The sequence below is a fragment of the Rattus norvegicus genome, chromosome X (assembly GCF_021556685.1).
Source record: "Rattus norvegicus strain SHRSP/BbbUtx chromosome X, alternate assembly SHRSP_T2T, whole genome shotgun sequence".
In the NCBI taxonomy this organism is placed as follows: domain Eukaryota; kingdom Metazoa; phylum Chordata; class Mammalia; order Rodentia; family Muridae; genus Rattus; species Rattus norvegicus.
In genome coordinates, this window is record NC_141554.1 from 111,089,765 (window position 1) to 111,117,450 (window position 27,686).

The 27,686-nt window shown below is 36.2% G+C and overlaps 1 protein-coding gene across 4 annotated transcripts in view; it reads left to right on the forward strand.

The window, feature by feature from the left end:
* The window catches only part of Nrk (Nik related kinase), a 97,189-nt gene that overhangs the window by 56,350 nt on the left and 13,153 nt on the right, over positions 1-27,686 (forward strand). For 3 of the 4 annotated variants that reach the window (XR_015646281.1, NM_001411591.1, NM_001191797.1), the window contains 15 exons: positions 639-717; positions 1,187-1,362; positions 3,037-3,100; positions 3,524-4,682; positions 7,041-7,142; positions 10,117-10,184; positions 11,659-11,753; positions 14,450-14,547; positions 17,212-17,555; positions 18,734-19,034; positions 20,733-20,898; positions 21,473-21,544; positions 23,270-23,413; positions 26,041-26,199; positions 27,381-27,481. Coding sequence is in view for 3 of the 4 variants with exons in the window: in NM_001411591.1 (NP_001398520.1) it covers positions 639-717; positions 1,187-1,362; positions 3,037-3,100; positions 3,524-4,682; positions 7,041-7,142; positions 10,117-10,184; positions 11,659-11,753; positions 14,450-14,547; positions 17,212-17,555; positions 18,734-19,034; positions 20,733-20,898; positions 21,473-21,544; positions 23,270-23,413; positions 26,041-26,199; positions 27,381-27,481 (3,128 nt within the window). In the remaining variant the exon portion in view is untranslated. Of the gene's footprint in view, positions 1-638; positions 718-1,186; positions 1,363-3,036; positions 3,101-3,523; positions 4,683-7,040; positions 7,143-10,116; positions 10,185-11,658; positions 11,754-14,449; positions 14,548-17,211; positions 17,556-18,733; positions 19,035-20,732; positions 20,899-21,472; positions 21,545-23,269; positions 23,414-26,040; positions 26,200-27,380; positions 27,486-27,686 lie in introns of all 4 variants that reach the window. The other variant, XM_087599836.1, reaches the window with a different exon arrangement.

Genomic DNA, 27,686 nt, shown 5'->3' on the forward strand with positions numbered 1-27,686 from the left:
ATCCTCTGATCTATTGTACATCATCAGGGTGTCCCAGAGAAGCAGAGACAGGGACAGGGTGCTTTGACAATAAAAAAAAAAAACTGAACCTTTTGGATATAAGGGCCTTCTTTAGTTCATATGTTATAGGTGGACACTTAAGCAATATGGGGGCGTTTACATGAAGGCTGGAAGATTTGTAGCAGCTTTCAAACACCATAACATAGGGAATAAGTCGAAGAGATGTGTTCCTTAGGCTCTGCCTTTTTTTTTTTGTGACTGAGTGAATCTTCTGCCTTGCATAAAACAGAATATGGACAAAGTCTCCGCCTGTAGAGCAGTACAATTTAATGTCATCTGCACCAGAAATGTCCCCGTTTTCAAATTCTCCTGGATATTATATGAAGTAGTTTTAATATTGTTGGCCATTTTTCTAACAGCTGTTTTTTTTTAATTTTTTATTAATTTGTTAGGTCAGGTAATGAAGACACTGGCTTAATGTAATGTTGCTATTAAAATAAATTTTGCTGTTAGTTATTCTGCATTTATTCATCTGTTCCTCTCTTAGTGACTATTTATATATGAATGAGAGTGTGGGATGAGCAGTGGGCTCGGAAGTTACTCATGTTCTTCCTAAATGTATCTGTTTCCCTTAACAGCTCTGTGTAACCTTCAGCCCCTGGAAGCCCTTTTTGTTATTCTACGGGAAGCTGCTCCCACAGTCAAATCCAGTGGATGGTAAAAAGGAATTTCTTAAACATATTGATTTAGTATTTTATAAAAAAATGTTTCCATTGATGTGATTATTCTTGTTTCAACATAGATTTAGCTGAATCTCTTTGCATGTGTTATTTTAGAAGCTTACAGCGTACTGTTTATCAACACCTTCTTTAGGAATCATATGCCCCGTTTAATCTTTTAATTGCCATCTTATTACATGAGCCTTACCATTCACCTGTTGCTGGAGTCATCGAAATTTCTAGTCTTAAGTAGAGAAGTCTGTTGACTTAACTTCTATTTCTGAGGTTTACATGACATCGTTGTATCATGTATCTTGTTAAGACATGGGAGATTTCCTAATTGAAAAGGCAATTGTAGTTCTAACAAGTCATTCAGAATATTTGACCTTGAAAGTTGCACAGGACTGGGGTAGGAACAGCGCAGCAGGTAAACAGTGTCATTCACCTCTGTGTTTCATTTCCTTCAGGTCCCGTAAGTTCCAGAATTTCATGGAAAATTGCATGATAAAAAATTTCCTATTTCGTCCTACATCTGGAAACATGCTTCATCACCCATTTGTCCACGATATAAAAAATGAACGACGTGTTGTGGAGTCATTGACCAAGCACCTTACTGGGATCATCCAAAAGAGAGAGAGAAAAGGTAGAAACTATCAAGTTTTGTATCGTAGAGATAAGATATACATTTATTTATTGCTTTTAGTTTTAAAGTACTTGTTTAAGAATTTAGTTTTGGATGGGGGTGGCACTAGAGAGTTGATTCAGCAGATAGAAAGCCCTAAGTTCAGTTCGCACCAACTTTGTGTTGTGGCCCATAACTATCCTTAACTCCATTGCAAGTAGACAAGTAGATCAGACACATCTATGACAGTTCAATAGCCTTTTGACATTTCATTTTATTAGCGCTGTATGTCACTAGTTCATTCAATTACCTCTTTTGGGGGCATTTCTCTATGAGATTATTAAGCTATTCCTGTGATACCATTTAAGTATTCATATTTATAAAACATAAAGCCTCATATTCAAATAGAATTTGGGATTATGGCTATATTATTTTAGTGAACTTCTAATTAAAAAAAATTTAATTAACTCCTTGGAGACAGATGTGTTCATAATTGCAAATTTAATGATTTAGTTTTGAAATAATTTGTATATACCCTACGAAGTTCATTTATGACCTAATCACAAACTTGAGATATGATTAAAGAAGCTAACTTATGTACACAAAGGTCAGCTTACACTTACTGATCCCCAAAGTAAGAATACGATTTAATCAATGTGCAGAAAAATACTGACGAAGCTCATATTTCATATTTTCTAGAAATGCATGCATTTAATTTCAGGGACTATAGATAGGGCCTCAAGTGTAGAACCTGAAAGTGACAGAAAGCACACTAAAATTAAATCAACTGTAGGAGTGACTGCAGCATTGTTTGTCCTGTCCACAAAATTATATGTCCTCTTCCTGAATGGGGAGCTACGCAGTTTGTTTATGTGCCTCCGATAATAATGTTATGGGCACCAGCATCATACAGCCCATTCTCAAATCGCTAGAGGAACATCAGCCATAATTTGCTGAAATCTAGAGGTGTAAGATTTCAAGAAATGTTATCTACAGAAAAAGTCCCCTTTAGTTGGCGATTTCTCCACAAATGCAATTATAGCTGTCCTAGGCAATTTAACACAGGGAATCAGAAGAGAACTCTCCCATTTGTAAGATGCCACATTTCAGTAATAGCACCTTGGTTGACAGGAGAGAAGCTGAATGCATTAAATATATTAAACATAAAACAAGTAAAGACAGACTATTTAGAACCTTGCATGTAGATCACCCCTCTGTCAAGGTGGGCTACTTAAGGGAAAAGCGCGTAAGAACGTCAGGGGCAAGCCAAGGTGTTTCTGTCACTCCTGGCTTGGGGTCATACACATAACTAAGCCTCTCTCGGAGCAGACTCAGGACTATCAGTGAGCATATAGGGCAGCTCAAGCGCTCATGGTTCTACAAGTCAAATCCACACCATCAAGTGGTTCTTGTCTTTTTCCTTCCTTTTCTCAACAGCAGCCATCAGAGTGCTAGGATGTTTTTCCTTATATTCAGAGAAATTAATCTGCCTGAAGTATATCTCTACTGTGCTTTAAAACTATGCCTAGACACTTGTCAACCTCACCAGCAAAGTATATTTGAAGATCTCTCTTACTTCTTACCTTCTTACCCATAGTAATTCACTCTGTCCTGAGCCATAGAAAGTCGCGAAGTCACTAAGGCGAGCCAAATGCTGTTTTTGCATTTCTTCCTTTTCTCTTTTTCACACAAAAGGAATACCTCTGGCCTTCGAAGGAGAAGAAGCTGTTAACGAACAATACATCACAAGGAGATTCAGGTGTGTTGGGAAAACTCAATTTATAATTAGATGATAGCATGTTACATAAGACAGTAGGTTTAATACTTTTTTGTCTTCTGCCCAAGACGACTTAATCCTGTTTGGTACAAAACCAAACACAAACAAAACTCACCTGCTTCTGTATGAGATTTTGTAAGGAAACAGTGAGAATTTTTGTAACTATTCCAAAAGGGCACATATCAGTAGAATGATCAAGTAGAACATGAACCTACTGTAAGGATTTAACCCATCAGCAGCATTGCAAATTACCTACTGAATAGTTCAGGCCTTGCAGGAACGAGGACAGAATTATTTGTTGTCTTTGTTGGTGGGTCTGTCTTTTAAAAATGAAAGCAATTCTCAGGCATGGCCTAGTTCCAGTGAACACTCACTATATGCCATTCTTCTGTATGCTTATTTTAGAGGACCTTCTTGCACTCCTGAACTTCTGAGAGTGCCAACCAGCAGCCGATGCAGACCACTCAGAGTCCTGCATGGAGAGCCTCCTCAGCCAAGGTGGTTACCTGATGAAGAACAGCCAGAGGACCAAGAGCTTCAGCAACTGCAGGAGGCAGCCAGGATGTTCATGCCTCTACATTCTCAGGACAAAACACTTAAGCCTTTACAAAAGCAGGCTCAGTTACCACAGCATCTACATGTGGCCCCTCAAGTGCTGATGCCAGTACAGGTTGAAGCAACAGTAGCTACGCCTCTAGCTAAAAAGATTCGGGCACCTCCCCAACTAAGCAAAGCAGCTTGGGGACTCACGTCACCACCTAGTCAGGATAACAAAGCTAGTTCTCCTGAGGTACAGGCCCCCATACCCAGAGAACAGCAGGCCCAGAATGATGCCTTAGAAACGGAACAGCCTGAAGATTTGGACCAGGTGCCAGAAGAATTTCAGGGGCAAGACAGGGCAGCTGAGGAGCAAAGGCAGGGCCAGGCCGCTGAACAAGAGCAGAGGCAGAATGGAGTCCCTGAGCAGCATCCAGAGGAGAATAGGGAACCTGAACAAGCTGAGGTGCAGGAAGAGGCTGTTGAGCCTCCACAAGCTGAGGTTGAGGAGAAGGATCCTGAGGTAATACAAGTACATGCCCGGGTGTTCCTGCCTTTACAGTCCCAGAACCATCATGTGTTCTTGCCTCTTCATCTGGACACACAGCTGCTAATTCCAGTAGGGGAACAAAATGAAGAGGCACCTCGGGCACAGGCCTGGGATCTGGAGGCCTCAAGGGCAGCTGGTGCAGTACAAGCACTGGTAGAGGGACTATCAAGAGACTTGCTTCGAGCACCAAACGCATTTACCTCAAAACCACTTGGTCCACTGCAAATCTTGTTGGAAAGTTTGTGCACCAACGGGTTTTACACTGAACCTGAAGCAGTACAGAAGAAAAAGTCAAGAGTTTCTAGCCTGAAGAAAGCAATAGTAAAAAGACTAACACCCAAGAGGTTCAGGGCAAAGGCATTATGGAGACGTCAAGATTTTGAATGCTCAGATGTAGAAAGCAGCAGGAGACGGCGCCAGCGTAGATGGGAGGAAATCTTTAATCAGCATGAAGAGCAACTGAGGGAAGTTGAAAATGTAAGAAATTTTTGATATTTTTCCTGAGTGAAAGCTGAGAAAATACGCTAGTCACTGCCTGCATACTTTCTCTGTGAAACCAAACAAAACCAAATATTCCATGTTCTACCAAAGATTTACTAATTTGCACTTCCAATGAATCATTCTGAAATCTCTAGATAATTGTGATCAAAAGAGGAAAAATTGCTTTAATAATACAACTAATGGTTTAATGTATCTCTATAGGAGTCATGGCTTAATTATTAGGGTTTTATTTTGCTTTGCTATACTTTTTCCAGTTATTCCCTTAACCAGTAAATGGATAGCATACAAACACTTAAAGTAACTATTTTGACTGCTGAAACAATCCTAATTTAAAATTCCAATTTTTATTTCTCTAATAAGTAACTTTCTGGGGCTATAGAGATGGCTTAGCAGATAAAAGCATTTACTGCTCTTGCAGAGGACATAGGTTCAGTTCCCAGAACCCCACATGGCAGCCTGTAGCAGCTTGTAATCGTCTGTCTTCCATGGGTTCCTGTCACATATGGCACACATGAATTAAAGTAGGCAGATACACATAAATAGCATTTTTTCCAGTTTCAAGTTGCTTGCTTATCTGTTATTTCTTGCCATAGAATGAAGGACTGTACTATTTGTGTGAACTGCATTCATTTGCACTTTGGGACTTTTAAGTTGAACCAAATGTAAGAGTAAGAAAGATGGCTCAGAGGTTAAGAGCGCATGCTCTTTCACAGGACTCAGTCTCAGTTCCCAGTACCACATGACATCCGACAACCATCTATAACTCCAGTCCTGGACAATCCGATACCTTCTTCTGAGCTCTACAAAAACTGCGCATGCATGGGGCACAGGCATACATTTTGGCAAAAATACCCTTACAAATAAAACAAAATAAAAGTAAATACATCTCTTTTGAAATGAAGACAAAACTCATTGCCATATTTATAACTTGTCTTCCTAATGTGCCTGTGCACAGGCCACAGAAGAAGTGGAACGTGACTGCTCATTTAAGAACAGTCAATAAAACTTCAGAGCTCCCGTGTGTGGGGGATTAAAATTTGACAGGCTTTTTTGAGTTTTATCTAGCACTATTAATTTGACAGTGAATAGTTTATAGGCTTAATAAGCAAATTAGTAAGGTCAGTATAGATTAGGAAAGCAGTTGTTTTCTAATAATTTTCAGTATTCATTTATATAAAAGGAAATGTTATTTGATAATTAGTTAACCACTTCTACTTAATAACTGATGTAGTAATTACAAGTGAACCTTTCCTGAATATCTAGATAAGTTATAATTTGAGTTTGTGCACATTAAGTCAATTAAGCGATTGGTAACTTCCTGGCACATTTACATAAGAAAGGATTTTAAAAAGTGAAAGGGGAATGTGCCAAAAAAGCAAATGGACACATTCCTCCCAGAATATAAAGAGCTAGAAAATCAGATGAGTTCGAAACCATGCTCTGTGGCCAGGAATAAGGCATATAACTTGCTAATGACTATTCTCAATGAGCTCTCTAAACCAATTAGAGATAATGGGATTTGCATTAGTGAACAAGACTTGTTTTTTTCCTGGAAATATGCCCAATATTAGCAGCAAAGAACATACTGTCACTGTTTTCAATATGTATGTGAGAAGCTACTTCAAAATAGAAATAAGTCAACTAGTAATTGTTAGCCATCCGATGAGCCTAGGTTTTCACACAGATGTCCGTATCCTTATATATGCATTCCTTATTGAATACTTAAAGGAAATAAAATTCTTTATACTACAGAAAAAGTCACAGTTCTTTTGAAATATGTGAAATTTAATCAGAATTTATAGACACGTAGGAGTGCTTTGCCATACCACTAAGAAAGATGCATATATGTTCATCATGATATGTGGGGAGATAACAGTGCTTGATTCATTTGATTGAACAATTTCTTAAACTTTGGGAGCTTAATTTTCAAGGAATGTTTGTACTCTGTATCACACATCTTCCTCTACTTAGGACAACATTTTGGAGTTATACCAGCTTACTAAATGTGAAAAGTTTTGTTGTGATTATGCGTTAATCAAGCATTAAATCAGATTCTTAATCTGGATCCCAGAGATAAGCTTCAGGAACCTAGCGGTTCACCCAAAAATGGATTCAATTGTGTGTGTCTATATTCAGTTTTCTGTAGGCAATCTGTACCTTTCCTTAGATTTTTTAAAGGGATCCTTAACCAAAAGTTATTAGAAACTGCTGGTTTAAATAATTTTTAAGTCTTTGGAAATTATTCATCATGGTTACAAAATAAGATGATTCTGTTGTTCTTATCACTTGCACACTCATAATGATTTAAATATTTATATTATTTTTGTTTCAAAGGATAGAGACGATGATGACTCATCAGACAATGATGAAGTGTTTCATTCAATTCAGGCTGAAGTCCAAATAGAACCATACGCTCCAAATCGTACAGGAAATGAGGTAAAGTTCTCAGTATGAGTTGTTATGACATTAATAAGTACCTAGAAAAGTGCCTCTTAAACTTAATGGTCTCAGGATCCCTTTATAATCTTAAATATTGAGAATTCTGGAAAGCTTTTCCATTATGTCATTCACTATCTAACTTACTGAAAATTAAAAGCAAAAAGGTATAAATACATTTAAAATAAAAGTAAATATAAGTGAAAAATATTTATTTTGCCAAAAACATTATTATACAGATGCCGTTGTCTCCCCTTTTCAAATCCTTTTAATCTGTCTTGTTTAATAGAAAACATCTGGATATTCATAACTACTTCATAATTCAATCTGTGGCCATATGTTGCTTTGCTTGAAATATATGTGCTTGAAATATATGTGTAAGAGCTGGCTTAGTACATAGAGGTTAGCTAAAAAGAGGAATTCGGTATAAATTTTTCAGATAGTGACTGGTGTGGATTTTCCTTCAGAGTCTCCTTCAAATACTTGTGCAAATTTGTTGGTAGCATGCCCAAACTAGACAAAATCTAAGGTAGTATTAGTAAAATATTACACATCCACAAAAATTCATTAGCCTGTCTTGTACTCTGAATAGAGATTCTGCTTATACATGATTTCTAAATTCATCTATTCATCTATTGAAAAACATCACTTCACTGTGTATATAGATTCTCCCAAATGTTTACATTCCATTTCACAATATCAGAACAGCATTTTAACAGCATTACCAATGTTTACCACAAATGTAGCTGAGTATTCATAAGTTGTCAAGTGTTCACTGACAGATACTAATTTACACGCTCTAATTTTCCATTGAGAGCTCATGCTTTTATCATTGCTGACAAGTGGACTCACTTTGGTTTTTTTCATCAAGTTGAGAAGGCGTTTCAGGAATTTTTTAAATATCCTATTTCACATTAAAGTGTGAGTATTCACTGTGGCATATGATCATACATCTTTTACCTTAATTCTGTCTATCCCTGATGGACTGTTTATCACAGATCTAAGTCAATTGGTCTATGACTCATTTTCTAACACAGGAAAAATTAAACGATTACATGTCAGGGTGACTTCCATTTTGATGATCACATCAAATAATACAGTATTTACAACATGTATTTGGGACTGGTGTTTTAAGTTCACTTCTTATGCAAAGACGGTAGCATTATCATGACTTCGTTCATAACAGCCAACATTCCCAATTCTTCTTGTGCACTGGAATTATTTAGTATATAAATAAATAGCCCTGACTTTGCTCTGGTGAGGGTACAGAATCAGCACAAGATACTTCACTGAAGTCCACTATGAAAAATTGTCAATGCTTTTGCAATGTAGTTTCTCAGAAACAAAATCTTGTGTGACTAAGATTATGGATTTATAAATACTAAATATTTACAGAGGGATTATGAGTTGGGCTATGTTGATGAGAATAGTCAATGGTGCCTTCTTTATTGCCTTAACACATGGCCTTGCTTGTATTCCCAGATGGTAGTCATTACCTTCAGTTTGACACAGACCAAGACGTTCAATGAGCAATGTTTGGATTGGAATGTATTGTGTCTTAATATATGAAATTCTCACTAATTATTTTCCTTCTTCCATTTTTCATGCCAAAGAATGTCAACTCATATTAAGCCAGGTCTTTTCTACTTTTCCATTATAGATGTTTAGTGATTTTTGTGTCACTTAGCTTCTTGAGCCTGCTGTGGTGACAGTACATACCCAACTCACCTACAGGACAGGCAGAGGCAGAAGAATCATTTGAACTCAGAAATTTTAGGACAGCCTTGTAACATAGGGAGAGTTATATGAATAAAAATGAAAATAACAATGAAATAAAATAAAAATAAAATAGAAAGTTCCTGAGACAAAGTTCATAAAAGCCTAGAGTATAATGCCAGTTGTTTAACCTGAAATTAGAAAATGGTTATTAAGGAAGATGCTTATCTTGCGTTGTGCAAAACATCTAGAATGACTCATTAGCCAAACCTGAAAGACAAACAGTGCTGTTCTCACTGATCTATTTATTGAAATAAAAGGACAACTTAGATAAGTCACTTCATAAGGCAAACTAATATATAAAGTCTAAGTGAAGTTTCTAGGAATTATTTTTTTACAATATACTAGCTTTTTTAAAAGTACATGATACAATTGTCTCTCCAAAGAGTCTAGGCGACTTTCTTATTACATGTCAGATGGCCTATTGGGGAGCCATAGCTGAAAATTACTGGGAGTAAATATAGTCCTTTAAAACTAAATGTGACAAGGCAGCACTCTGTGGCTCTGCCTGCCCTGCTAACAAAAAGGAATATTATTTCGTTGATGTAAGGCCACATCCTTTGGATGTGAACTTTCTTGAATATTTTACTCCATCAGATGAGTAGAGGAGTATAAAAACCCAAGATAATTGACTTAGAGGATAAAAGTATTTAGAACATCATTTACGGTATACTTTCCAAAAGAAACCATATTGAATTTTTATGTGTGAGTGATAACTTAGAAAATGTAGAGCTACTTTAGAAGGATATGAATTTGAACTTAAATTCTTTTGGGGGAGGGGGGGTGCTTTTTGCTTTCTCTAGACAGGGTTTCTCTGTGTAGACCAGGCTGGCCTTGAATTGAGAAATCCCGCTCCTGAAGGTGGAATTAGATGATTTTAGTTTGTACAACTTTAGAAGAGCCATTATCCTTCTCTGGGATAATGATTGCTCAATAATAACAAGAAAACTTTTGACTACATATTTTCCAGAGTCTACTTCTATGCTAATGTTCTGCTAATGTTCTAAGAAACCACCAGAAATTATTGTTAACTAGTTCTAAGGTTATAACTCTAAAAATAAGTTCAGTTTATAATAACTGTGTTTTTTAGTTAGATATTTGGGAAATATATGTGAAGGAAGTAATTTTCTAATAAATTAGCAACTCAAAGGAATTTATGATAATAAATCTTATCAATCCATTGTATTGTATCTCTAAGGTCCAAGAGAGATCTGCTCCTATGCCTTGCAACCGGAATCGTACACATCGTGTGAAATTTTCTCCAAGGTATGTGTCACTGTTTTAAAATTATTTGTGAGTAACTGTGAGACTGAAAAAAAACAAAATTTTGTTTCTTTGACATTAATTTCTGTGTGAGGTCAAAAATTCTATTATCACTAACATCATAGCCATTGGCAAAACTGGCTTTTATTTAAAAACCTAACTGCAGTGACCCAATAGCAAGATCTTCCAGTAACACTGCTCATATTTGGTCCATGTGACTCAATTCAATAATTACCTAACAATTTTAATAATATACTAATAGAAGTGATCACAACAATTTATTTGATACTATCCATTTTGCAGTAGGATTTAATACATGTCAGGTGAGTTTTCTCACATGTACAACATAATAAAAGAGAAATTGTTCATAAATGCAGAAGCTAATGCTACAGAATGAGAAAGCTGAAAAGTTTTCTGAAGTCCTAATCATACATATGAATCATTGTCCTATAAATAAGATCGCATATTAATAAGATGACATATGCGCATAGAAACTTTATTATAGTTTTAATTTCTGTAGCATTCTTGGTTTCAGTGATTTTTCAAAGATTATGTTCCATAAGTCAGTTTTCTGTTGGAAATGTAATTTTTAAAATAGACTAAACTCACAGTGGAGAGAACTTTAGTCTATGTTGACTTGGTCAGTCATTGAGCAAATAGCTATTGACCGTTCCTTGTATTAAGATATTAAGACAGAGTCAGTGAGGTGGCTCAGCGGGTAAGAGCACATTGTTTCAATCCCAATATTGACCTGAGTTCAGTTCCTTAACATGCACACAGTCAAAAGAGCAAATCATGTTCCACAAATTGCCTCTATGACTTCCACATATGCAGTGTGACTTTTTTTTTACTTCTAGTTGCATGCACACAAACACCCACGCACGTACGCACGCACTCTCACACGCATGCACGCACAGACACGTGTCCCTGCTGAAAAAAAAGTTTTATTGGATATTTTCTTTATTTACGTTTCAAATGTTATCCCCTTTCCCAGTTTCTGATCCTCAAACCCTCTACCCTATTCCCCAGTGTAGGGGAATGCCAGGATGATGGGGTAGGAGTGGGTGGAGGTGAGAGCACTCTCACAGAAGCAGGTGGAAGGGGAGGGGAAAATATGTTTTAATCACAGCTCCAAATAATTTTTGCCCTTAAGTAAATTGATTTGGACTTACTAATATAGCAAAATATTCATGGAAAACAATATGACAACTAAAATTCAAAAGTAAAGATATTGTACAATATGGACAGTTGATAGAGAATACATATATAATAAGCATAACCCTATGACGTAATTTTTTTAAATCTTGTGACTTTATATCTTCACATAACATCTATGGGAGAAAAAAATTTTTTTCTTTCTTTGGGTTTAGTTTGAGTTTCCTTCAGAGATGACTTTAAGAGATGAAGATAAAACTTCCCAATATGCTTATAATGATTATATACATACCTTCCTTAAACCTTTGCTCTCTCATTTTAGTGTCTGTGAGCAGGCTCTTTTGGAAGAAGCTCAGCAGCCGATGGACATCAGACCGAGGAACTCCCTAAATCCTCGGAATTTTCAAGCAGAATCAGGTGATTCAAAACTGAAAGTTTCAACATAGGCCTAATATTAGCAGCTTATATTTCAAAGGTATAAAAGAACTTCAAGGGGTTGGGGATTTAGCTCAGTGGTAGAGCGCTTGCCTAGCAAGCACAAGGCCCTGGGTTCGGTCCCCAGCTCTGGAAAAAAGAAAAAAGAAAAAAAAAAAAGAACTTCAAGAAGGATCACATGAAAATGTTAGGTAGGCCAAGTAATATTAAGACAAGATGTTGATTAGATTTGGAGTTAGAGTAAGCAGTGGGGCCTCTGAGGAATGGAATCCCAGAGGAGATAGATAATGGCAGGAAATCTAGAAAGCGCATTCAACTAGCCAAAGTGTAGTAGGGCTACTTTTATGACATCAAGTCAAATAATCGTGAGGACAGACTTCTTTGTCATTTGGTTTCATCTCTTGAAACTATGGCATGTACAACATTACACATTGATGAAATATTACAAACTTGTGGCTCTATTGAAAATACATGGAAAATTAATTGATCACATAATACTAAGATAGCTTGTAAAATTGCAAGTATCATTTCCAAACAGTGGTTTTCATTTCAGAGACTTTAAATCTATTATACATTTGTAAACATTATGAAAAATCCAAAAACTGTGCATTGCGTCATAAAACCTGCCATTTTCCACTTTTAAGTATGCAAGACATGTTTAACTAAAGAACATTTCCTCACCAAGCCTTCACTTTATTTGTGAAGAAGTTAGCATATAGACTTTTGTTAACTATTTATATTATAGGAGCTATAGAAGACCAAATATTCAAATATCTGAGTTTTAAAACCTTAGTCCAGCTTAGGAGAATAATATGATAAAACAGTTGTTTTCATTGTGTATTTTCTGATAAAAATCCTGTTTTGAAAAGATCAGGCAAAATTTTAGGAATGTTTTCCTTCTGTTTTGGTCAGTTATAAACTTGCTAAGACGTGGCAAACACATAAATTCTGTGGTCCATTCACTTGCCTTTTTGAAATAAAATAATCCATTGATATTAATAAGAGAAGGAAGCAGTACTATCTCTGCAAATACTAGCAAAACCTTTTAGGGCTGAGACTCTGTTATGTGTATGACACAGACCATGTGAGATTCCCAGTGGGTTTGCCTTCCCCATAGGAAAAAAAAAATCACCTCACCGTAGGCAAACCAGAGAAATCACTGAACACTCAACCTTTATCACAGGCCTACTTCTACCCTAAAAGACATGCAGTGTTACTTCCTGAATAAATAATAAGTAGGAAGGTTACAACAGTATTAGAGGGCAAGAATGCACATTCTCTGATATGGGATATAACATTCTCAATGATAACAGCATTTACAAATGCAAGGGGGTTATTTGTAGTGTCTAGACTGCCTATGTAGACTTAGTTTACAGATAAAGGGGGCAGTGATATTTATCTATTATATACCTAGAAATAAGCATTCCTTATAACAAATATGTCCACCTAGACCACTAATTTCTGAGCCTTTTAAATATTTGCACTGAAATTTTAAAACTTCTTATTATTTAGTACAGCATAGTTTTTAAAACCTGTACTGACCAAGTAAAAGAATTTGTACTTTAAATAGAAATGTCATCATAATGGAATTGTGCTGGCCAATGTGACAGTAAACAGCCATGTCACATGTGATTATTAAAATGAAAACAAAAAAATTAAATAAATGTTTAATGGTTTATTTCTTAGGTGCTTTAAATGCTCAGTAGCCAAAATGTTCATTGGCCATGGAGGGTAGAACAGACAGAAAGTATTTCTATTACCGCAGAAAGTTATTTCACAAATCATAACTTTCCATTTTCATGAAACATAGTTAAATTTTGTAATTTTTATTAGTTCAGTCTTTATTTTTATTCAACTATTTGGGAATATATTAAGTGGGTTAAAACTGGAGATGTTTAATATTGCAGTACACATTCAAGAGTTTTTCATCTTCAGATTACATCTTGGACCTCTTTCCTACTCTTTAGACTGGCACTCAGTCTTTCTTCTTCTTAATCTTTGATTTCTATTGGATCTACATGCCTTACTGTCCACCCTCTTGCAGAGATTCTAATGGGTCTACGTGCTTACTAGCCTTACTGTCTACTCTCTTACAGAGAATTTAATGGGTCTACATGCCTTACAGTCCACTCTCTTACAGAGATTCTAATGGGTCCGCATGCTTACTAGCCTTACTGCCTAACCTCTTACAGAGATTCTAATGGGTCTACATGCTTACTAGCCTCACTGTCTACTCTCTTACGGGTCTACAGGCCTTACTGTCCCACCCTCTTGCAGAGATTCTAATGATTCTACATGCCTTACTGCCTTACCCTCTTACAGAGATTCTAATGGGACTGCATGCTTACTAGCCTTCCTCTCTACCCTCTTACAGAGATTCTAATGGGTCTACATGCTTACTAGCTTTACTGTCTACTCTCTTACAGAGATTTATCAAGTGTACACTAAATACTGAAGACAAAAATACCTTGTAGGTCTGTACCGTGAATGAAACTTGCGCCTGCAGAAAGCAGAACACAAGATCACAGGCACATTAGGTTTTAAATATAAGGTGATACTTCTGTAATTGAATTACAAAGGATGAAGGAAAAACAGTGAGCTATTGAATTGATCCACTACACAAAAGGAAACAATTGTGAAATCTCTGCTGTTACTAATGTACTTTTGGCATTCCGTAGAGTCATCTTCTGAGGAGGACAGCCCTGTGACTAGGAGGAAGTCCCAGTCATCGCCGCCTTATTCTACTATTGATCAGAGGTTACTGATTGATATCCATGTAGGTTTATATCATAATGCACTTCTATTTTTAACATCAGTTTGGTTTGACCTATTCTTTCTGACCTTCCAACCCTGAGGTTAGGGACTGGAAAGATGGCTCAGCACTTGTTTCTCTTTCAACGACAAGGGTTTGTTTTCCAGAATTTATCTGATGACTCACAATCATCTGTAACTCCAGTTCCAAGAGACTTAAAACCCTAATCTGGCTTTTGTGTGTACCTGGCACACACAAGATATACATATCTACATAGGCAAACACTCATGCACATAAGGAGTTAAGAGTTTAAATGTTTATAAAAAGATCATATTGTTGGGCAAGGATTCAGGATACAAAATTTGTAAGTTAAAATGGAAATGGGGAAAGAGCAAACAATATTGTATATTAACATTTTTATCAAATGTGTTGGTAAGAGGTGCTGAAGATAGAGCTTAGTGGTAGAGCACTTGCCTAGCTTAGTCATGACTCTAGGTTCAACCCCAGTAGCACACAAAATGCAAATAGAGTATATAGGAAAGTAATTTGACAAATGGATACATCCAGACTAATCTATGACCAAAAGGTATAAGTCACATTTTCAACTTCTGCTTAATAGTATTTCTTAGATAATGAAACAAATAAAATATTAGTGAAAAATATTGTCTTCTGATTGAATAAGCAAAAGGCCTCCCTAAATATTTTCAATGCGTTTTCAGATCATATTATTTAATTTTCTTTTATTTAATTTCCATTTTATTGTATATTTTCTTTATTTACATTTCAAATGTTATCAACTTTCCCAGTTTCCTCTCCAGAAACCCCATCCCACCCCTGCCTCCATGTACGTGCTCCCCCTACTCCTTCTTTCCTGCCCACCCTGGCATTTCCCTACACTGGGGCATCAAGTCTTCACAGGACCAAGGGCCTCTTCTCCCAGTGGGTGCCCAGCAAGGCCATCCTCTGCTACATATGAGGCTGGAGACATGTGTCTGTCCATGTGTACTCTTTGGTTGTTAGTTTAGTTCCTGGGAGCTCTGGGGTGTCTGGTTGGTTGATATTGTTGTTCTTCATATGGTGTTGCAAACCCCCTCAGTTACCTCAGTCCTTTCTCTAACTCCTCTGTTGGGGACCCCATTCTTAGTCAGATGGTTGGCTTCAAGCATCTGCCTCTCTATTGGTCAGGATCTGGCAGAGCCTCTCAGGTGACAGCTATATTAGGCTTCTGTCAGCATGCACCTCTTGGCATCCCCAATAATGACTGGGTTTGGTGACTGCATGTGGGATGAATCATGTGTGCACTCTCTGGATAGACTTTTCTTCAGTCTTGGCTCCAAACTTTGTCTCTCTCTATTTCCTCCTGTGAGTATTTTGTTCCCTCGTCTAAGAAGGACTGAAGCATCTGCATTTCGGTCATCCTTCTTCTTGAGCTTCCTGTGGTCTGTGGATTGTATCTTAGGTAATTCAAGCCTTTGGGCTAATATCCACTTATCAGCAAGTACATATTATGTGTGTTTCTTTGTGATTGGGTTACCTCACTCAGGATACTATTTTCTAGTTCCATCCATTTGTCATGAACTTCATGAAGTCATTGTTTTTGATAGCTGAGTAGTACTCCATTGTGTAAATATACAACATCTTCTGTATCTATTCCTCTGTTGAAGGGCATCTGGGATCTTTTCAGCTTCTGGATATTATAAATAAGGCTGCTATGAACATTAGTGTTATATGTTAGAGCATCTTTTGGGTATATTCCCAGGAGTGGTATAGCTGGGTCCTCAGGTAATACTATGTCCAATTTTCTGAGGAACCTCTAGACAGATTTCCAGAGTGGTTGTACCAGCTTGCAATCCTGCCAATAATGGAGGAGTGTTCCTCTTTCTCCACATCCTTGCCAGCATCTACTGTCACCTGAGTTTTTGATCTCAGCCATTCTGACAGGTGTGAGGTGGAATCTCAGGGTTGTTTTGATTTGCATTTCCCTGATGACTAAGCATGTTGAGCATTTCTTTAGGTGCTTCTCAGTTGAGAATTCTTTGTTTAGCTCTATACCCCATTTTTAATAGGGTTATTTGGCTGTCTGGAGTCCAACTTCTTGAGTTCTTTGTATATAGTGGATATTAGCCCTCTATCAGATGTAGGATTGGTGAAGATCTTTTCCCAATATGTTGGTTGCTGTTTTGTCCTATAATACCCCTATTGTATCGTACATACATACTTCTATACCTACCATAATAATTGCATTTGTATTTGCTTGCTTTTTGGAGGCATTTGAAGTAATTTAAGATAGTGTATAGCCTATGCAGACAAAACTGGGAAAATAACCTATGTATTTCAAGAGCTTTACCCTAATATTTGTGTTAGGATAAAACAAAAGGAAATAACCAACTTTGTCTAGAACATATTGTCTGGCATCAAATGAAAGGTACTCCTCAGCAGGCAAGTAGGGTTAATAAAACAGTGAGTAAAGTTGCCTTGTGATCTACAGTGTCCACTAGTAAACACTGTTTGGTTTGGGCAACTCATTTCACTAAAATATTTTCTTTATGTAGTGAGTGGACATTTGTTTCAATAAAGAATATAATGTTAACATGTTTTAACTTGTCATTTTGGAAAGTTCTGCTATCTAAATTTAAAAAAAAAATGAGAAGCTATTAGAGACTACCTTAACCTTTCTTGTACACACAGGTTCCAGATGGATTTAAAGTGGGAAAAATATCACCCCCTGTGTACTTGACAAACGAATGGGTAGGCTGTAACCCACTCTCTGAAGTCTTCTGGGATGATTGGGTAAACCCTACACCTGCCACTAGGCGACATGAAGAAGATGGTGATTATGTTGAACTCTATGATGCTGATGCTAATGGTGATGGACGAGCTTCAAATTATGCTTATGAAGAAAACTATGCCAGTGGCCATGATGACATGAATCATCAGGCAAATGGCTATAGAGGCCATGGTAACCGTCACTACAGTGATGGGTCTTTTCGAAACAGAGGTGATAGTCGTGGTGCTGCTTTCAATGGGCCAAGGTTAGTTTGTCTCTCTCATTATACAGTAGATGCTTATAAATTTAGAATTATTGGCATATTTGGTTTATTTTAAAATTTAGCAGAGCTTTGGAAAATTAATGTGTTTAAATCACATAGTGGTAAATGTTTCATATTGTAATTTAAATTTTTATAAGTTAGTGCATTTAGTTCTGAATTTAATATTTCTGTATTAGAAAATGCATATACAATTTAAATTCAGTTATTTATTAGTTTCTTGATAGCAGAGACTGTATGAGGTTTCTCTTAAAAATTAATGCCACAAAAATCTCCTTTCCCTATAAAATCACAATGAGAAATGGGGTAAAAAATGAAGTATTCTACCACTATTTGCAAGCCAAGTTAAGCATTTCTCAGAGAGTTGAGATTTTACTATGTCTATGAGATCAATTTAATATCGTCAGTATCCATTTCATTGGTTAACTTACAAAAAGATCTTTCGAGTTTTTCCCAAAATAAATAATCTATAAAAAAAATGTTCTATTCTCACACAGCTTTTCTTTTAAGATCACAATAGGGACATATATTTAATATTGTAGTCCATGCAAAACAAGATACTGGTATTTTAAAAATAGTACTTATAAACACTGATCATGTGATTCTCTTACTCATCCTCTAACATTCGAAGCCTATATTACATGAACTTTCTGGTGAGAGTAGTTGACTAAGGTGTCTATAGCAGAGCTCTTGCTACATATGGAAATGTGTGAAAGCATATGTTCAAATTAGCATACTATAAAATACTGAAATATTCTAATACTACAATGGGGTTGATCATTAAATGTGACAAAAATTTATTAGTAAATTTCTATTTAAGAAAAATTAGCTTTTTCTGTAGCTACCCAGTTATATGCACCTAACAACGCAGAAATGTACTTCTTTTTCCTCTGTCTCCACAATGATTACACAGACTTAACAGTGTTAATTCAGTGTTTAGTATTGGCAAAGCATTGGGGAATATTTCATGTCTGTAGACCAAAAGCATTCAGAAAGAGCAAAAACATTCCTGAACATAACGTGTGTGTGTGTGTGTGTGTGTGTGTGTGTGTGTGTGTGTGTGTGTGTGTGTGAAATATTAGTTTTCTTTCTCTCTCCTTTTATGGCTTTGTTTTGTGTTTGTATTGAATGGCCTTCTTTTATTAATTCCTCTTTGTTACCAGGGCAAGTTATTGCAGAGGGGGAATCTTGAAGAATGCTGGTAATGATGGCCGTGATCTAAGGCGAGGGGCTTTCAGAGCCTATGGAGACAATGAAGCCAGCAATTACCATGGAGCTGCCAGTGGAGCAAGCGCAGCCTTTGGAAGCCAGGAAGGACATGAAGGCCACATGGGCGGTCGACGAGGTAACAGATACAGGGAAGTCAATGGAAGCAGCGGAGAGAATGGCGCATGTGGATTCCATAGAGATGGGGCAGGACTGGATCAACAACATGTATTCCCAGATTTTGAAAATGAACAAGAGGTAATGAAAGTATACTTCTCTTGTAAATGTATGTCAGCACATGATATGTATGTAACATTATAGCATTTAACATGGACTATAACCTTTTTCCCTCAAATCCTGAAATTATTTAAATTATAAATACATGGCATCTTTACTACGTACAATTTGATACCTATGTACTTCCAAGGGAAAGAACCTGATTTATTTTGTCATTTTATGTCAGGTTATACTCTTGGGATAGTATTTCAAGGAACTGGCAAAATTCTTTATAGCTGTAGAATACAAATATGGGAATTTTTCATGTTAAATATGTGAATTGCTAGCATTTGGACATATACAAAATTATGCAACCATTAGCATTTTATATAGCACACAAAGGAATAGATTTCATTATAGCATTCTCATACTTGCTTTGCTTTGGTTAGTCTTCCTCTTCTTGCCCTTCCTCTGCCCCTCAATTGTATCCTGTTTGTCTCCATTTAACTCTCAACTCACATGTACTCTCTTGACCAATTTTCCCTCACTACTCTTGCATAAAATCTTTCTCCCACTCATTCACAATTACTTCTAGTTCTATAGTGTACATACACACATATGTATATATTTGTAGATATATAAATTAAAATCTAGGACCTGTCTGTATATCATAAAGAATAGGAAATATGCTTCTGAGTAGAATTGTATCCATTAATATAATAATTTCCACAAACATACATTAAATTGAAATTTTTTGATTTCATTTTTCTTTGTGGCTGAATAAAATTTTATCACATATATGTACATACCACATTTTTTGTTTTCTGCTACTAGGCATCTAGGCTGATACACTTTTATCTTCCTGAATAATTAACTCCCAATTCTTCCCCTGACATTCAGTTCTCTCAACAGAGAGTTGATAAAATTTCCACATAGTATTGCCATGTTTGGCGGCTTTTATCCTTAAGTGTCTACTCCTTAAATGGAAGCATGCAAGACTTATAGTGAAGTGTGCATACTCTTAAGAATTTTGTAATTTCAGTTTTTTGTTTTGTTTTCCATCTTTCATTTGACCTCACGCCCCCCAAAGCTTCTTCTTACTATCAGTTTTCCTAAGCCATGTATTTTTGGTGTGTTTTATTCTCTTGTATTTGTTTTGTTTTAGTTTTAGGATCAGGCCTATCTCTGTAGGCTCATGCTAGCCTGGAGCTTCTAAGACTCATGACAACCGCCTTCCATGTGCCAGCATTATATTCTCATGCCTGTGCCATGAGACCCACCTCTGTAGATATTCTAAACTAACAGATGCAATACCCTCATGTTGGGCTTCAAATAACTGTTTGGCACATATACTTGGGGGTCAGATTCCTTTCAAGCCTTACTAAGATCCTCTACTTACCAGCTCTCTGACCCAGACAACTTGTGATTTCCAAAAGTTTTGCTTTCCTTCTAACTGAATCAGAGGTAACTCTTCATGCAGGTACATAATCAAGCTTACTGGCACAGTACCTGGTCTACTTTCACAGAAATTACATCTGAAATTGTACATTTGGCAATCTAATGCTCCTTCTATTTCTCACTTCAAATTACCTCAATAATAAATTTACTTCTCAGGTGATACTGCTGAATATTTTTAGTAGATATGGAATTTTAAGGATGTATATATTATAGATTTGGCATTTAAACTTTCAAGTCACCCATAACAAAAACATTAAAGTTGGGTCTTTGGTCTCCTTTTAGCAATCAGATGCTGGAACTGAGACGTCAGATTCAATTGCCCTGGAGATCACATCCTTTTCCCTTGATGGTGAGCAAAACAATGATAGAGCAGAACCAACATTGGGTTTTCCTCTCAGACGCTCATCTTCCAGAGGTTCTGCTTCGGATACTGACATTATGAGTGACTGTGAGTATTTCCGGTGTGATCTTTCAATGCGGAATGCCTCTACTTGCTTATACCATAATTCATGATGTGTGATGAATCAAAGAGATTGAATATTCATTTGGTATAAATTGAGATTTATGCATGCTTTAAAAAAATTATTCATCAGACTGGCGAGATCTTCCTGGGATCACAAACCCTTGCTATCATACCCACCTGTCACCCAATCTCTTTGGTGACAAGATTTGACTTCACCTGCTATTGAGAAGTTTAGTCCTTCACTCAATTCTTGGTTTTGCACTACTGTGAAAGCCACAAATCTCATTCACACTCAGCAATGTATTTTAATCACTATAATTTGTATTTCCCAATGCGTTAAGAATTTACAAAAGCTCACATAAAAGATGAAATGCAATAATGAAACCAAACTTTGAGGGACATCTACATGATGGAAATACTTGGCACATTTAGTGTATAGACCAGTGATTTGTCTCAGTACCTTCACCCTTTACAGTATATGTTGGATTTATTTAGGTGCCTGAAAAGACATCTCAGCTATTATCTGAAGTCAATGTTAACCCACTCTCTGTCTCTCCAGCATATAACAAACCAATAATCCATGCGTATGAAAGGGAATTCTCGCATGAAATCTTCTGTGGTTCTCTGTGGGGTGAGTTTGATTTCGTGAACTGAGGATTTTTTAATTTATTTTTTTATTCACTTTACATCCCAATATCAAGCCCTTCTGCCCAGTGCCCCCTCATGCAAGTCTTCCCCTCCGTTCCACCTTCACCCTCTGGATGTCATCATCACTCCCTCAACCCCACACATAAAAGTCACTGCAGGACTAAGCACATCCTCTCCCACTAAGGCCAGACAAGGCAACCTAATTAGGGGGGCGGGATCCACCCATAGTCAGGTAGACCACAAGCTCAGGGACATATTATATTTGTAAATCCATATTTGTGTAGTAAACTTTCAAAGTTTGTGGAAGTAAAACATTTTTCACCATTACCAATACATTAGAAACAAATTTATAGTAATTTGTTTAGGGTTGATTTGGCTTGTTGAATTAATGTCTTCTACTTTTATGCTTTTTTCGCATGTGTTAACTAGAGTGAAATACAAACTTAGACTTCATTGTAACTATTTGAAAATTTGAATTTGATTTTTTTCTAACTTAGCATATACTTATTACAAGAAAGAGTTGTAGGGGTTACAATTTTGAAGTCTAGAGAATGTATAATTTTTCTCTATAAATTTTTTAATTTAGCAATTTTTTTCAACTGGTTTTTTTTTTACAAAAGTTATGACCATATCGATAGGGCTGAGATTATAGTTTGTCCCAAGCTTGTTTTCATAGTACTTTCCTAAAAAGTAACTTAATACAACCAGGAGAGAGGTCCAAAGTAAACACCAACTTCTAACTTAATGCTTTGTAGATTTTTCACCTAATGTGTGATTGAACAGAAGACATGTTTTTAGAATGAAAAATAGAAACCAGCAAATTTAACTCTATAGTTGATGCCCTCAGAAGAAATCCTCAATGTTTTGCTAATTTAGTGGCTCAGACAATATTGCATATGCCACTTCAGTCTGGCAAGTACCCAGAAGTGTAGTTCATGTCTAGAAAATGAATTGAAATTAACTGAATATGTATAGACTAAATTTTCTTAAAGGTAACTGTCAGAAGAGCCAATTGATTCTAGACATGTTTGTGACAATTAAAAATTAGTGATCTGATATATGCAATATTCTTTATTTCAGAGGGCACATTAGACAGCAGGAAAATAGAATATTTGTATGTATGAACATCTATTTACACATTTTAGGGCACTACTCTGATAGGCATATACTTAGTTGAATAATATGAGATTAACAAGGCCTGAGATAGTATTATAGAAACATTTGCCCGAAATGATAAAAGTCATCTTATTACACAAATTAGCAAGGTAAAATTACAAAAGTAATTACACATAAATAGTTAGAAAAAACAAAAGATAAAGGGTAAAGAAAGATGGAATACATGTGTAGACAGTATTATTCAGCTGTGAAAAAGAATAAAATCATGTGTAAGAAAAAAGGCTATAGCTGATTATTGAAATGAGTCAAATGTGTAAATAGAAATATCCCATTTTGCCTTATATGTAAAATCTAGGATTTTTTTCTTTAAAGTCCTATAAGTATAATTGAGACTATTGGGAAATAGAAGGGGACTAGAAGGAGTGAGAAGGAAAAATAATACAGAGGAGGAGGGGTAATGACAGTGACTTTGATTAAATTATGTGATAGATAAGTATAAATGCATCCTAGTGAACCCCTTTCTGTAGAATGAATACTCGCCAATAAAATCAATCAACTAATACAGCCCTTTGCCTCATCTATATCTGAACAGGAGTCAATTTGTTGCTGGGCACCAAATCTCATCTGTATCTGATGGACAGAAGTGGAAAGGCAGAAATCATTAAACTTGTAAAACGAAGACCATTCCGCCAGATTCAAGTCGTGGAGCAGCTCAATTTGCTGATTACCATCTCTGGTTTGTTTAAAACCTAAAATTAACTGAGTAATTATGTGGAATAATTGAACTGCAAACTAGGTTAAAGGCTTTCTTAGGTGAAAGTGTTCATAGGGAAGCACTTTAAATATAACCTTTAATTGGGACAGCAGAATTTCCTACCTGTGATTTCATATCCATTTGCAATTTAAACAAAATCTCTTTGATCTTGATTCACATAACCTAGGTTAGAGATCAGGAAAACTACTTTTGCATCTTTCAAAGCTCCTTTCAGAGTTGTCTCTAAAACTGCAGAGGTTCAATCACATGCACAAGGGACTACACCAATATCCACCGTCTAGCTTTTGATGTCTCTGAAACAACAAAAAAACAAATGAATTACTATTTGGATAAAAGAGAGAATTGTACCTGTCTCCACCTCATTACAAGGGCATACAGACAAGGTTAGGTACAAGAATGGATGCCCTAAAGACACCTACACCTTTCCCAAACAGTAGTGGATTTTCATAATCTCTTGATCAGTCAGAGCCTGAAACTTAACAATGAAAAAGCAAGTAAGTTGGTGTTAAAGTGTGACTACTAAATGAATAGAAAAAGATAAGTAAACAGAGCACATGACTGTTTCTAGCAATGATATAGAGATTTATTGTAGATACAAAACAAAGCTTAGCTAGGGGCATAGACCTGGGAGAGCCTAAAGTGAACACGACCAGCAGAATGACTGGGGCCTTATGAGGAGACGGGAGAGGGGGACCTTGAGTGGCAGCCACGAGGTCAAGTCAAGAGGCCAAAAGGCAAAAGGGTTAAAGGACCATGTAGCCAAAATGGCTGAGTTATATAGGGAAGGGCAGCTGGGGGAAGGGTGGGCCTGCCTTGAGCAGCAGAGTTCAGGGCCATAGGCAGGATATGCTCCCCCCAGGAGGACACAGGAATGCTGAGACAACCTGGCACCTTGTGTCTGCTTTGATATGTTAATAAGCACCTTAGTTAGCCCTTGTCCTCCGTTTGAGACATAACACTAAACAGGATTCAGTATCTGAAAATGAAAGACAACTAAAGAATTAATGGGAATGGTTAACATAAGGTTTGGCCATCAAATAAAACCATGCCAACCACTGTTATGAGTGTTGTACTTCATAACATATGAGATATATGTGGAATATATATATATATATGTATATGTGTGTGTGTGTGTGTGTGTGTGTGTGTGTGTGTGTGCAAATTGCCATATTATACACTGACTTGATGGGACATTCTACATCAAAGTTTGATTAGAGGAAAAAACCCATTAGACTCAGACTTTATAGTAAACTTAATCCAAATGTGATTTGGTTCTGTTTAATCTGGGGTTTAAAATTAGGGCCCCGTAAATTGTACACAAGTATCCCTCATCCTACAAAATATTTTTGTGTCAAATACTATACAAATATCATTATCAGATGAGACTTCCAAAGCTACTGTGGAAAAAAATCTTTCAAGGATGCAATATGAAGTTATTCAGTAGTTTACCAGTTAAGATTCAAGTGATAATAAGTATAGTTTTTGGAACCATAACCCCTCTTTAACATTTCCCTATGAAAACACAGTAAAATCAATTGTATCAAGAATTTTACTTTGTAGGCTGAGTGTGGTACATACTTTAATCTCAGCACTCAGCAGGACACAGGAAGATATATCTCTGTGTTGGAGGCAAACATGGTCTCAAAAAAAAATTCTTATTATTGGAACTTTTGTAACAATCTTAAAAATGGCTAAGAAAATGTAAATAAATTCAATAATAGGACTTTTAGTTCTTATAAGAACTTGATAGATTTAGTTATTAGGAAAATAAAATTAAAGACAATCTCACTCATGAATAGGATATAAAAATATTCTCAACAGGCTCTATTTATATATTAGGAATAGCCATGTATATGCATATCTCGACATAACAATTAATGACAACTACCTCATAGCTGTGAAAGAGAGAAAAAAGTGTTGTAAGGGAACGCTTGGAGGGAGGGAAGGGAAGAGGGAAATGATGTGATTATATTATAACTTTAAAAAGTAAAAGAAATAATTAAAACATTGTCTCAAAGAAACTGAGACTAGACTGATGGCTGCCAAAGGCTGGATTAAAGGAAAGGGGAAAGAAACGTGATGTAGAACAGGTACATAATAGGTAAAGATTAAATGAGAGTATAACATTTTGTTGTTCTATGGCACAATAGGTAAATGTAATAAAAATAAGGCATTTTATATTTCAAAATAGTCAGAAGATAGGAATTTGAATGTACTCACCATAAATAAAAATTTTAAATTAAGGTAATGAATATGCTCATTTCCCAATGCCTACATGAATTAAAATACAACATCGTGCATCATAAATATATAAAAACAAGCTCTGTAATAATAACAGTGGTTGGGTTTGCTTCCTAAAGACAGTCTGAATGTGTCCTAGTGGATTATTTTAGATCCACTTCAGACAGGCACAGAGGTAGCCAGTAGAACCCAACTGTTTCTTGAGTTGGATTAGAAGAGTCTAGTAATCTGTCTGCTTTTAAAAGTGACTTTTATTTAATGAGCATTTGTTTAAAGAGCAGTGCGCCTTCCTCCTTCACATTTCTAGAAAATAAAACAATCAGAATAGCATCATGTTTTCCTACCAGGCCGCAAGAACAGACTTCGCGTGTATCATCTGACTTGGCTGAGGAACAAGATTCTGAATAATGATCCAGAAAGTAAGAAAAGGCAGAAAGCAATGCTGAAGAGAGAGAAAGCCTGCAAATCTCTGGATAAGTTGATTGGCTGTGAACACTTCAGTATCCGTAAGTCCATTTCAAACATTGAACATTGCTACCTATAGTTTCTGCGTTCCTTCACGTGGAGAGGTTCATAATTGCAAAAGACAAGATGAGGAAAGGAAAAAATTCCCAGAGGGATTGTCATGGAGACATCTCCCAGGCCTTTTCTAGATACTCAGACCTATTGGCTAAAATTGCTCTGGGAATTAAATTTGGTTGACTTCTTTCTTCCTTTACTAGTCACTCTTAGTCTTTGATTTAAATTTCCTCACTATAAATGCACTTGGCACATCTTCAGCTACTTGCAGGGATGCGTATGGTGTTTTCTCTCCTTTGAATAGCAATAAACTATGAACCCATTCAATGCTGACTGGGAAATTTTATCGTGAATCTGAAAAGGAGGTTTTCTGTGATCTGTTGACTCTTGCTACTAATATTTCACTAGTTTCACTACCGAATGTTTTTGTGTCCTGTATTTCTCCGCGAATGTCTCTGTAAACATAGTAATTACTCCCTTTGGCCTTTGAATTCTGTTCTCAGATGTCGATGACTATGAAGTAATACTGTCCCATTCTCTTCCATTTCTGAATCAAATCCACTCTAGTCTCAGCTTCATTTTACTCGGAAACAATTGGCCCTTCAGGTGAACACTACCAGGGTCAGATTCACTTTCTTATGCCCTAAGGTGCACAAAAGTTTTAAATTTTGACGAAGCTTAATTTATTTTTTCTTGTATTATTTATATATAAATTTTGTCCAATGTAAGAATACATTGCCATATAGAAAGTTAAGATTTATGCTATTTTTGTTTACTACATAGACTTTTATAGCATAAGCAATAACATTTAGATCTTTGACTCATATTGCCCTAATGTGTGTGTATGTTATGAGGGAGTGACCCACTGTATTCTTTTGCATATACATTACCACATGTCGCAGCACTTTGTGTTTAAGGCTCTGTGGGTTTTTTGTTTGTTTTTATTGAATGGTCTTGGAGCCATTGAGCTCATATGAGCAGAGTTTACTTTGTGAGTATTAAATGTATTCAGTTTATCTGTATTCCTATTGTTTTAAAAAATATTTGATTTGTATGACTATTCTACAAATAATGTAACTTTTGCTCTTAATGTGTTGTTTGTGATAATAAACACCCATCTATTCTTGGTAATTATGAGGTATAACATTTTTGTATGTTGCCATTATAGTTCATCATGAAGAAACAACATACATTGCAATTGCTTTGAAATCATCAATTCACCTGTATGCGTGGGCACCAAAATCCTTCAATGAAAGCACTGCCATTAAAGTGAGTGGCCATTTCATTTACGTCATGCTGTTTTTTTCTCTTAAGAAGACATTGTAAACAAAATAGTAGTTTGAAATATAGATGTGGAGATAAATACCATTCGGCTATAGTTATTGCAATTTGAATATACCATGTCAATAATTATCATTTAACCCTTTTTTAGACAATCCACAGGTGCCACAGCAAGGGAGAGTTTGAGGGAATT